Genomic DNA, 12,127 nt, shown 5'->3' with positions numbered 1-12,127 from the left:
CCAAGCAGCCACATTTACATTTGATTATGATCTCTGATTAAAACTTGTGTCCTGGATTCTCTTTCCAGCCCCTTCACACATCATTTTACCAGGCTGCAGTTTGTATTTCTGCTGCTGGATCCTGACTCAGTGACAGTAGCACACACTCTGCTCTTTATTCTCAGTTCCTGAGAAGAACAGCCTCAGATGATTTCCCTGGAATTCCCCAGCCACATGGGAACCTGAGACAGCAAAAAGCTCTTCTGAGATTTGTCACTGCAGAGCTGGAGGCCTGCACTGTGCAGATGCTGGAGGAGTTTGTTCCTGTGGTAGAAACATTTCCCTCTCCTAGCCCCTTACTTGGGCAGGGCACACTGAGAGCAAATATTGAGCCAAATCAGCATCTACACAATGCCTGCACAATGCAAACAATGAACTCACTCCTTTGGAAATGTGTCAGCACAATCTGCCAGCCATCTGCTGCAAGGCAAGGATGGATCCCTCATTTATCTCACAGAAGGACAAGCCCTGCCAAAGTCTCCCTGCTCGGCACTGCAGGAAAAATTCAAAACCAAAATGTAAAAAACCTGGATGAACCAAGCACAAAATTCCACAGGAAAAGAGGGAAGAAAGGTTGGTGGAATTTGCTTTGCACAGACCAATTAATTACCAGCACAACTCATAAATCCAGTTGAGCCAAATAACCAGAAGGGTGAAAATACATAAATATCTCTGAGGGTAAGAAGAACCAGGCCCATTTAGCAGCTTGGAGAAATAACTGTGGGTAGTATCTGCATTAACCTTTTTTTCCCCCCTCTGTACCATCACCACAGACATCAGGAGATTCCTGGGACAGGCTTTAGTGTCATTATCTCCTCCAGAAAGTTGTGGCAGGAATATAAAACTTCATCCATGCTGTGCCTGAGTAACTCATGGATAACTCATCAAGCCTGTGTTGCAAAGTGCTAATTGATTAGATCAGCTCAACTGACACTTCTGGTGATTTAGGAGTGCAATTTTGGTTTAATAAATTAAAATAAATGAGCTGGACATTAGCTGCACCCAAAAATGGTCAATGAGGTTGTAAATACTAAAATCCTGCCAAAATTCCAATAAAAAAGTTCAATCCAGGTATTGTAGCTGTAGGAATACAGTCAAGTCTGGCAGCTTCAACAATTTTATTTGAATAATCAAAAAATGACAGCAGTCACCAGCCAAAATGGCAGAGGTGCATTTTGGCAGCCAAAAAATGGCAAAAAGAGCTCAAAGGGTACACTGGTATTATTTTAAGGAGGACTAAATGTCCATATATATCCCCAAAGAAAGATCTTGATCATTCCACAGAATCCTAAAATCTCAAGAATACAAGAAAAGTTTTCAAATGCCTCCAAATTATCCAAAATATTTAGCTACCATCTCATAAAATATTGGAATGACACTAAAAAAGGGGACTATATGTTGTTCCCTTTACTGCAAATTAAAAACTAAGCTACATTTTTCTAATGTAGAAAATCAATTTAGAGAAGATTGCAAATTCGGGGTCTAAAACATAATAGGAAATCTCAAAACCACATTTATTACTTCCCTCAAGACCTACTCCCAGAGTTAAAATGCCTGACCTGGCATTACTCAAATTTCCTTAGGACATCCTAGACAGCAAAAATTCACTTCACTATCAATAAGCTACAAGATGACTAAATGATCTTTAATCATATTTCATTACTACAAATATTTCCCTCAATAAAGTTACCAAGAGCAGAGATTTGAAATCAAATCCTGATTTTTATTTTGAAATAAAGCCAGTAACCAACAGAACACTTGCGCTGAGTTTTTTAACGTTTAACTACGAGAACTTGGAACAACAATTTAAAATCACTTTTTTTGTTTTTAACTCCACAGTGATATTAAGATGGAAACAATGATCTTACCACTCCTGGGAAGATTTTCTGCAGCCTTTCTGCTGCTGCCAGAGCCTTGGGCTTGCCCCCACTCAGGCAATCCTCAAACTCGTAGAGCGGCTGCCGCACGGGGTTGGAGTAGGAGATCTTGGCATTGTCCACAAAAGTGATTTTCCTCACCCCCCAGCCCTAAAGGAGAACAGCATTTAATAAAGGTAATTAAAACAGCCATGGGAAGTCTCCCTGAGGAATGCCACACACTCCACATTGAGTTTTGTCCAGTTTTTTAAGCTACAAAAGGTTTTGCAATTTTTCGAAGCACCTGAAATAAGGGAACAAAAAATTTGGTTGGTCCAGATAGAGCATTTAACAGAAATCTCTCCAACCCTGCTGAATTCAGAGGTGAACATCCCTGAAAGGAATTATCAGCACAGTTATTACAAGTGCTTCACTGTGAATTTTCAGCTTGTGAATTTGTTTCAGAATTTCTTTCTTAATACAAATCCAAAATATTCTGCCTACGTTCCCTCACTCTCATATCAGCAGAACATGAAGTTATTTATTTCCATTGGCTACAGCTGGCACCTCTTCCCTGCAATTCATAATATAACTAATGTGTTTTGATGCAGAGGATGCAGTTTGTCTCTGATGTCCAGGTGGACCAAAAAAAAAAAAAAACAAAAACAAAAACAAAACCCCAAAAAACCAACCAAAACACACAATTTATGAGAAACAGGAGATATAAGATGAAGGATTTACCATCAAGGTCCTTGCAACACTGCAGCCCAGGGTGCCAGCTCCCAGCAGCAGACACTTGGCAGTCACAATCTTCTCCAAATCCAGAGTAGGCACCAACCTCCAGCACATCAACTTCAAATTCAGATCCACGGATGATTCCGCCAACCTGTGCCATGGAATAAATAATAACAACTTCTGAACCCTCCTGTGCTTCTCCAGCAGAGCAATCACTGGGAGTTTAGATGGAGGAGGTAAATTTTAAAGGTTTTTTTAAAGGAGAGAAAGAATTCAGCAATTTAACACACAGGCAATACAAAAAACAGACAACAGTTTCTGAAAAAGTAACAATCCAAAACTAAAGTTTTAGTAATGAGTTTGATGTAAGCATGAAAATAAAAATGGGTGTCTCAGCCAAGAATCCTGTTAAGCTCAGTGCTAAGACAGATAATTTGTCCATAAATTTTTGTTTCTTTTTTACACTACCAGGTTTCCTGCATGCAATTACACCTGCCCTTAACATGCAATTTTCCACTTGTACCCTAAAGCATGTGGGCAGTTCTTTGTGGAAAATGAAGTAGGAAATCCGTGCTCAAGCAAGGGGCAGAATTTTAGATCCATCAGAACACAGGTTGTTCAAACTTCTCACCAGGACAGGCCACCACAAGTCTAAGATTCCTGCAAATTCCATTCCCTTGCACATAAATAAAATTTCTTCAGCATCCAGTAAATTGTTTGTGCAGCAAGGGCTTAAACAGCAATTCTCAAACCTACACCTCTATGGAAATCACTTCAGTAATTTACACAAGTAAAGAAATGCAAGTTACCTAAAGAATTAAGAACTCTGAGATGAACTTTATTGAGTATCTGTGAAGACACTGAGAATTTCCACAAATGCTTGACAAAAAGGCTTTGCTTGATGGGCAAAATGTGAATGTGAACCATCAGACCAATAAAGTTTTTCCAAGGCAAGGACACAGATGCAGACACTCTGTAACCTCATTCTTCTCAATCCATTGCCCAAACATTATGTACAGAATGATGAAAATCATTAAAGTCACATTTCCTGAGCTCTTTCCTGGCCCACTCTGACAAATCCCAAAGGAGGAGCTTTCCCCCAGGTTTATTTTCATTAACACCCCACAGGGCAGAGAATTCAATGAAATTACCACAGGCCTGTAACACTCTGACCTCCATTTGACTCCATTTTAAATAAATGCATTCTGAATTTTCAGCTAGAGTGCAAAAGTGCCAAGATTTCTGCTGCAGGCAGTGCAGTGCTCTGTAAAGGTCCTGACCTCCAAAAGGAAAGTCCAGACAGTATCCAGAGTATGTTTTATTGGATATTCTTACCTAGTTCACATTTTAATTTGCTGTGGATTTAACCCAAGTAAAGAAAACTATGTGAATTTAAAAGATAAAAACCAAACCTTTTTGGATCCATGCATTCACTGAGATTCACCATCCTTGGCCCCATGCCTCCCTTTTGGTTTTTCTCCCATCCAACAGCTTTTGGGCAATCTGTTTGAAATATTTAAAACGCAAAAAACCAAATCAAACAAACAAACAAACCACCAACTCCCCCCAAAAAACCCACCTCAAAACACCCCCCAAACCCCAACCAACTCCCCCCCAAAACAATAAAAAACCACACACACATTAAAAAAAAAAAAAAAAAAAAAAAAAAAAAAAAAAAAAAAGGAAAGAGAGAATGAAAACCTTAATATGGCAGGAGAGAAAAAAAAAGAAATTTTGTTGGATTTAAAGCTGTTGGAAAAAACCCTTATTTTAAACCTGCCCCGCTAATACAAATTTGGCTCTTTACATCAACTGAAAGTTCCTGGAGGATTTCTTTGCTCTCAGGTGTTCCCTGTGCTGTTTTTGCCTGTTCAGCTTCAAACCCAGCACAGAGATGCCATCATTCCCCCTCAGATCTTTAATATCAAGCTCAGTAAATTCATTATTCAGTCAATTTTGCCAATTTCACTCATCATTTCATGGTCCTTAGACCTCATCTGCAAATTCAGTAGGGAATTACATCTCTCCACATATATATATCTCCATATATAATATAATTATATAAATTAAATATTTAACTACATATAATTTAATAATTTGCAACAATGACACGTGAAGCAGTCAGAATTTTTTGCCTGAGGTAAGAGAAATTTTGTGATACTGTCCTGTACCTACAAATTAAATATCAAATTATCTTTTATATTTTAACACTTCAAGTCTATTGCTTTAAAATCCACCTGGATTTTAAAGTGTCACTGTGGGATTAAAGGAACAGTTTCACTCTGGGGCAGGTTTTGACCATTTTAGAAATTCTCCAGCAATTTTGCATCCCATAAATTCACTGTCACTTTTTGCCTACCTGAGGGACTGGATACAAATTCCACATCAAAAAAAAGAAAGAGCCAAATTGCTGGTTTATTGTATTTTCTATGACACCAGCAGGGCTTTTCTTGCTTTTCAATTAGAAACACAATTACAGGAGGAAAAAAATGAAGAGAGAATATTCTCTCTTCTTTCTTTGTCCAAAAAGGAACCATTTCCTTTAGAGACATTTCACAGAAATTCAAACAATTTAAAATCCATTTGAAATAAATCACTTAAGTCACCATTTTGTAGCAATAACTTCTTTTGTCATACCAGCAGTGATTAAGAAGAAAGAAAAAAAGGGAAAACAGTATTTTGAATGGATTACCTGGGCCCAGGGGTGTCTCTGGCAGTCTGATTTCAAAGATGATGCTGTGTGTGATGTCTCTCACCCCTTGCATGGTCCTGTCTCTGAAGCAGAGCACTTCAACCCTCTGCAGAACGCTGCCCCTGCCATGGAAATAAAAGATAAAGAGAGACAGGCATGTAATTTCTTTAAAAGAAATTAATAGAAGTGCTATTTTAACCAGGATTTCACACAGGTTTATTGCCCTGCAGGTTCTGAACGAGGCTTTTTGTCTTGGTACTGAACATTGTTTGCTTTATCAGAAAGATAAATAATTGCTCAAGTGTAAGAAAATGACTGGTTTGGTGTGAAAGAGCTCCAAAGCAATGCCACTGTCAGCCTGTCCTTGCATTTATCTATATAAATTGATTTATTTACTGGAGAAACTGCAGATTGAGAGGAATAAAAAGCAGAAAAGCACCAGAGCACACATTAGGTGACACTCTGGGACTTTGCTGTGGCACCAAGATCCTCAGAGTTCTCAATATACATAATTTTTCCTCCCTATGATTCAAACTCCCAAACAAAAAATGAGAATTTTAGTGCCTAAATCCTTCTGAACCCTGAGGCTGTGTAAATGTAACACCCAAGTGCAACCTAATTACAGTTCTGTTACAGCAACCCAAATTTATTTGATAAGTTAAATCTTTTCTTTGAAAACCCAGAGTGTAAAACTGTGTCTTGTCTTCCCATCTTCTCCCCAACAGAAAAATTCAAGTGGTACAAGAAGAAAACCTAAGAAATCTGATTTTTACAATTTAAGTCTGCTATAACTTGACACTAATTAACGACATAAATTCAGAGAGTATTCTAAACCAGATTTGACACAGATTTGGGAGGTGTTGGGAGGGTATGAAGCTGCCACTTCCAGGTGCATGTAAGGATTAGGATTAATAGGAATTTGTGACTGACAGAAGTAAAACAACCCAGAAAAATGCACAAAATCAGAATCACTCTGAGTGGGCAATGGAAAACGGCAAAATCTCAGGTGGGTGATATGAGTGAAATGCCATGGGGACAAAAATATCTCATTTAATATCAGCCAATAAATAAACTTGGTGGGAAAGAATAAAGCAGATACCATTTGTGAGCTGCCAGGATCAGGAAGTTTCTCAGTGGCCATCCTGGATATTGGGATAAATTACAGGGATCATAAACTCCAACTGTCACCTGCAAATCAAATTGTTGCACATGAAAAGTCATCTATCCACAGTCATGCCAAAGTTTTTTGGCATTTTCAAATAAAAAATTCTGGACAGGGCAGGCCTACAAACACGTTTTGTATATTTACAAATATATAAAAAGATATATAAATTTATATATATATAATATAAATAGACATACATTTATATGTATAGGACTATATTATATATACATATAAAATTACACACACACACACACACACATATATATATATATAAATTTGTATTTATAAATATTTCATCCATGGTCAAACCATGTTTTAATCAAGGTTTTTTCCACAGCTTTGAGATTTATTCAGTTTGGCCTCTTTAGGGACATTGCAATAAATGCACCTTCATTACCTTAGAAACACAATTAAAAGGGAAATCCAGCAACTGAAGCCTTGCTCCCAACCCAAAATTCTACATTGATTTTGGGATTATCCAAAAGAGAAAGGGCACAGGGCAGCAAGAGAACAAATCAAAGGGAAAACAGCATAAAAACCACTTTACAGTAATCCTCAAGACACAACCACTGTGCCCAGCACAGAGCTTCAAATCATTCCCAGAGTAAAAGGTTTAAATATATAAGTTTATATAAAATTCTCATTACTTTTCCTTCCTGGTCTTGAAAGAAGCCATCCCACGTTTTCAGCAGGGATATCATGACAGAATTATCATGATACTTAATTAGGAAATAAGGCAGGGCTGTCACCCCCTCCTGCTGGCAGAGGTCATCATAGGCTTTCTGCAGGGCTTGGATCTGAAAGTGCAAACACAACTGAACCACCAGTTCTAACAATTCTGCAATATCCTATGAAAGAAATTAAAAATCATTCAGCTTTTTTCCTAAAAGATTAAAAATTTAACTTCTTTTTCTTGTCTAATCATGCATTTTACTAATAATTTTGTAGTTTTAGTGAGTTGGCTCACTCAGGGGATGTCCCTTTATAAAGGGTTCTTTTAAATGAGTTTCAAACCCTAAGCTATATACATAACTATACACTAATTTTAATTTTTATTACAGCTTAACATATATTCTCAAAAATAGATACATCATATATACCTTAACATAATCCTCTCTTCAAGAACTGTTTGCCATAAACTGAGACAATTTAAACAATCATGGAACAAAAGATAAACAAAAAACCACCCTGGTAATAAAAAACCCCCAAAGATTATAAAAGAAATTAGAGTGTCCAATTAATTCAGTTTGTGGTAATAAAAAATATTGAGTTTTAAAGCTAACAGATGTTCTAGTATTGCAGAATTTACAGTATTTAGGATTTTGAGTACCTGAGTTAGTGAGAACCTGTCCCCAAGACACACAGGTTTCTGAGTGATGTGAATTCCATCAGGGAAGCAGAGAGCAGGGTAACAAAACCAGTAATAGAAATGATACTTTTTTAAATCCTAAGGAAGAAAAAAATATTGTAAAATTAGATAATAAAGAGAAATATTGAAGTGCAATATATAATATTAATTAAAATTAATAACTTATGATTTTTACCATGGGAACCACAGGGATCTTTAACCTCACAAAGATTTTAGAAGATCACAAAAATAGCAAAAGACTTCCATTCTCTGTATAAGTTTTTATTTAAGATTTAAACAATGTGTGTACAATCCTTCAGGTTTTGTTAGCTGGAGCATTTAGTAAACCTTTCAGTTTATTAAACATGAAGCAGCTGTCCTACTTTTATTGATACCTATAAGACCATCAAGCAATCCTCTACATTTGTAGAAAATAAGATAAAAATATATTAATGCAGCATTATTATTAATACAAAATATATTAATATTTCTAAAAAGAAACGACTTTGTTATCTCCACTACAAGTAGGAGACACAAATTATCTACAAATTATCTGTACTCACTGCAAATGTCAGCAGCAGGAACCTGTTCAAGAGCATTGGGTTCTCCAAGGCAGCTCCAGATTTGATGGATTCCCAGATCTGCCATGGATTGTGGGGCCAAGAAGGAAGAGAAAGGGCAGAAAAACACCAAGAGAACATGAGAACAGCTGCAAAAATCTGAAATTCTTCCAGCTACCTTTAAAGCATGCAAATAAACACTCACTGTGATCTTTTCTAACTGCATTTATCCATTGTTATCTGTGTTAAAAAGGATTTTTAAAGGTCAGACAGCAGGGAATTACGAGGCCACAAGAATGCAAAAAATTCCTGGTTTGGAGTGAAGATATGCATGAAAATTTTGTTACTCGAGGCAACTAATTAATGGAATCAAGGACTGGTCAAAATAAGCATCCTAATTTGACTTTCACCTCTCCCCAGGCCATGAGATTAAATTAACTGGTGCCAGTGCAGTCAGACCAGCTCCTTTGACACATCTTTTTCTTACTTTATCTCAGGCTCCTTGCTGCTGGGGAGTTTCCCCATCTCTGTCCCACAGATAAACTGCAGTCATCTGAGGTTTAAACCAGGCACTGCTGGGTTTTGAATATGAAGGCAAATGTTAAAAATGTGCTCTACAGAATTCAAGTCCCTGACAGCTCCAAGAGCATTGCAGAGCTCAAAATGTGATGGACTTCTCCAAGTAGAATAAGTTATCATTAATTAAATTATTCTCTTGTAAAGAACAGTAAAAAGCAAACACTAAACTCTTCCTTCCAGAATAAGCTAAATCCTGAGGCTACTCAGGACTGGAGTATCTCCAGATTTGGGGCAGAGTGTAAAGCATTTCAAGTGCTAGAAAGGACTTGGAAACACTCTGTGATTTGGTTTTAAACCTCACCTCATTTGCTTCCTTGTCCAGAAGAGACTTCTTATCACAGGATTTGAAAGTCTCCAAAGTGTTGGTGTTATACAGAGTTCCAAAAGCAGGACAGCAATGTGCTGGTATGGAAGCATTCCTGAAAAAAACAAGGAAAACTCTGGGAATTAACACATCCATCACCAGCAGCATGATCTATCTTAAGGTGTAAACTTCAATTATCAAATGATGAGGCACAGCAACTGAATTAACACCTCCTCTATCGAAAACACCTTTATGAGCATGGAATGATGGAATACATCAGAAATACATCTGGCATCTGCATTTTCTCCAAGCAGAGTGACACCAAATCAGGGACTGAAGCTTTTAAATTCTGTTCAAGTAGAGGCTACCTGTGATAAATAGGATTTGCACCGAGAAAAACTGATTTAAGCTGAATGTAGATTGTCAGTGTTGTACTCAAAGAATTAATTCAATTTGATGTTTAAAACACATCCAGACAAAAGATTGAGCAGCTTCTATAGTTTGTAGCATCATCAGCTGGAGAAGCTGCTGTTTGCAAACAGCATCTTATTTTTGAGATAAATTACGTAAAAACCCTACAACATTCCCTTAATTTACAGATCAGATTGATTTCATTGCCTCCTTTAACACTGTTCTCAAAACCTGATATTTTTCCAGTCATAACAGATAACCACTTTGGAAGAGATTACAGTGTAATAATCAGGGTCTGTAAAAACTCTTTGAAATCCTAATTAAAGCTATAAGGGAAAGACTCAAAGGACTAAAAAAGCCTCCCTAATGCAAAAAGCTGAGCAAACAGGAAAAAAAATGTATTTTATATAAACATACATGCAGAAAGTGAGTGAATTTGAGGATTCAGAATATTTTAAATTCAGGCTGAAGCAGTTAATTTTTTGTGATTCAAAACAGTCTCTCCATTGTTATAAAGCTCATTAAAATGCTATTTATTCACATGTAGAGTTTCTCTGACTAATATATCAATTTTATGCCAGGAAAGTGTCTTGACACACAAACGAAGGTGAATTACAGCCTGTACTTACATATCAAAGGCACTAAACTCCAGTGTCAAGCGAGCTGGCAAACCCAAGGGATCACCTGGCCAAAAAAAAAAGAAGCAACAAAGCTCCTTTGAAACTGAAACACTCCAGTTATCTTTGTTGACGTAAATTACCCGGTGAACATACAAAACACCCAGTGAAACATTTGGTTTTTGTTGATGGAAATCGCTCAGTGAAATACACAAAACACCCAGTGAAACATTTGGTTTTTGTTGAAGGAAATCACTCAGTGAAATACACAAAACACCCAGTGAAACATTTGATGGAAATCAAATGTTGATGGAAATCACCCAGTGCAATACACAAAATACCCAGTGAAATATTTGTTTTCTGTTGATGTAAATTACCCGGTGAAAAATACGAAATACCCAGTGAACATACGAAGTATCCAGTGAAAGTTTGCACTTTGTTGATGTCAATTACCCAGTGAAACACATCAAATTCACAGGCACACTTTCTAGTGTTTCAGCAAAACGCCTGAAATATGTCAGGCACTTAGAGGAGCGCCAGGAGAACCCCGACTAGTAAAGAGGGTCTGTACGGACCGTTGTAGTAGTAGCCCTTGATGACCTTGGGGGTCTCATCCAGGCGGTACTCGTTGAGTTTCCTCTGGGTCAGCTGGTGCCAGAAGCCGGCGTCCAGGGCGCTGCTGAAGGGCGCGAACTGCAGCCGGGAGAGCGCGGCGCCGCCGGGATCCCCGCCCGCCGCGGCCATGGCTCAGCGCAGGGCGACAGGCCTGGGGGCACAGACACCGCTCAGCCTGGGCGGGCCGACACGGGACACAGCGGACGGGCGGACACGGACACGGACACGGCACCGGGCCCGAACAGGACACGGCACCGGGGCTGTATACTGACACGGCACCGGCACCGGGCCCGAACAGGACACGGCACCGGGCCTGAACATGGACACGGCACCGGGGCTGTACACTGACACGGCACCGGCACCGGGCCCGAACAGGACACGGCACCAGGACTGTACACTGACACGGCACAATGCCCGAACACTGACACGGCACCGGGCACGGACAGGACACGGCACCGGGGCTGTACACTGACACGGCACCGGGGCTGTACACTGACACGGCACCGGCCCCGAACACTGACACGGCACCGGGACCGGGATCGGCCCTGTTCAGCGACAGGGGACCGACACGGGACCGGGACCGAACACTGACATGGGACCAGCCCCGCACAGGACACGGCACCGGCACCGGGACTGACACTGGCCCCGCACAGCGACACAGGAGCGACATGGGACCAGCACGGGACGGACCCTGAACATGGACATGGCACCGCGTCTGTACGCTGATACGAGACCGGCCCCGCACAGCGACACGGAACCGAGAGATCACCAACCCCGGGACCGGCCCCGCACTGCGACACGGCATCGGCACCGGGACTGACAGCGACACGTTCCCGGCCGCCCGGCACTGGCAGGCTCCGCCTCGTCTATGCGTGACTGCAGCCCCGGGGAGCCGGCTGAGGGCAGGACACACCGACCGCGGGGGCTGCAAGGGGCAGGGCGGGGACAGTGCCGGCGCTGTGACCCCGCGGGGGCAGTGGCCGACAGGACCCGACACGACCCGACCACTCCCTCTCACCGGCTGCGCCGCTCGTTCCGCACTTCCCGCATCGCCGGCCCGCGCACACCGGTGACGTCACGCCTGGCGCGCGCAGATGACGATCGGGCAGCGCGGAGTGATTACGTCACGAGGCGCGGAGTGATTACGTCACAAGGCGCGGAGCACGGGCGCGGCGCGAGCGCTCCCGGTCCCGGCGGGGTTCGGCG

The 12,127-nt window shown here is 40.6% G+C and overlaps 1 protein-coding gene across 4 annotated transcripts in view; it reads right to left on the bottom strand.

The window, feature by feature from the left end:
- Window positions 1-11,058, bottom strand: part of ATG7 (autophagy related 7) — a 77,957-nt gene extending 66,899 nt beyond the window's left edge. For all 4 annotated transcript variants that reach the window (XM_066326939.1, XM_066326937.1, XM_066326935.1 and 1 more), the window contains exons 1-11: window positions 10,882-11,058; window positions 10,319-10,373; window positions 9,276-9,393; window positions 8,399-8,476; window positions 7,818-7,934; window positions 7,135-7,284; window positions 6,422-6,510; window positions 5,323-5,444; window positions 4,043-4,133; window positions 2,637-2,781; window positions 1,908-2,066 (exon numbers count right to left, since the gene is read on the bottom strand). In XM_066326939.1, coding sequence (XP_066183036.1) covers window positions 1,908-2,066; window positions 2,637-2,781; window positions 4,043-4,133; window positions 5,323-5,444; window positions 6,422-6,510; window positions 7,135-7,284; window positions 7,818-7,934; window positions 8,399-8,476; window positions 9,276-9,393; window positions 10,319-10,373; window positions 10,882-11,050 — 1,293 coding nt within the window. In that variant the 5' untranslated portion in view covers window positions 11,051-11,058. The remainder of the gene's footprint in view (window positions 1-1,907; window positions 2,067-2,636; window positions 2,782-4,042; window positions 4,134-5,322; window positions 5,445-6,421; window positions 6,511-7,134; window positions 7,285-7,817; window positions 7,935-8,398; window positions 8,477-9,275; window positions 9,394-10,318; window positions 10,374-10,881) is intronic.
- Between the last annotated feature and the right edge of the window lie 1,069 nt (window positions 11,059-12,127).

The sequence above is a fragment of the Sylvia atricapilla genome, chromosome 11, assembly GCF_009819655.1.
Source record: "Sylvia atricapilla isolate bSylAtr1 chromosome 11, bSylAtr1.pri, whole genome shotgun sequence".
NCBI lineage: Eukaryota > Metazoa > Chordata > Aves > Passeriformes > Sylviidae > Sylvia > Sylvia atricapilla.
The sequence above is the reverse complement of the archived record's forward strand: the minus strand, read 5'-3'. Positions and strand labels throughout refer to the sequence as shown.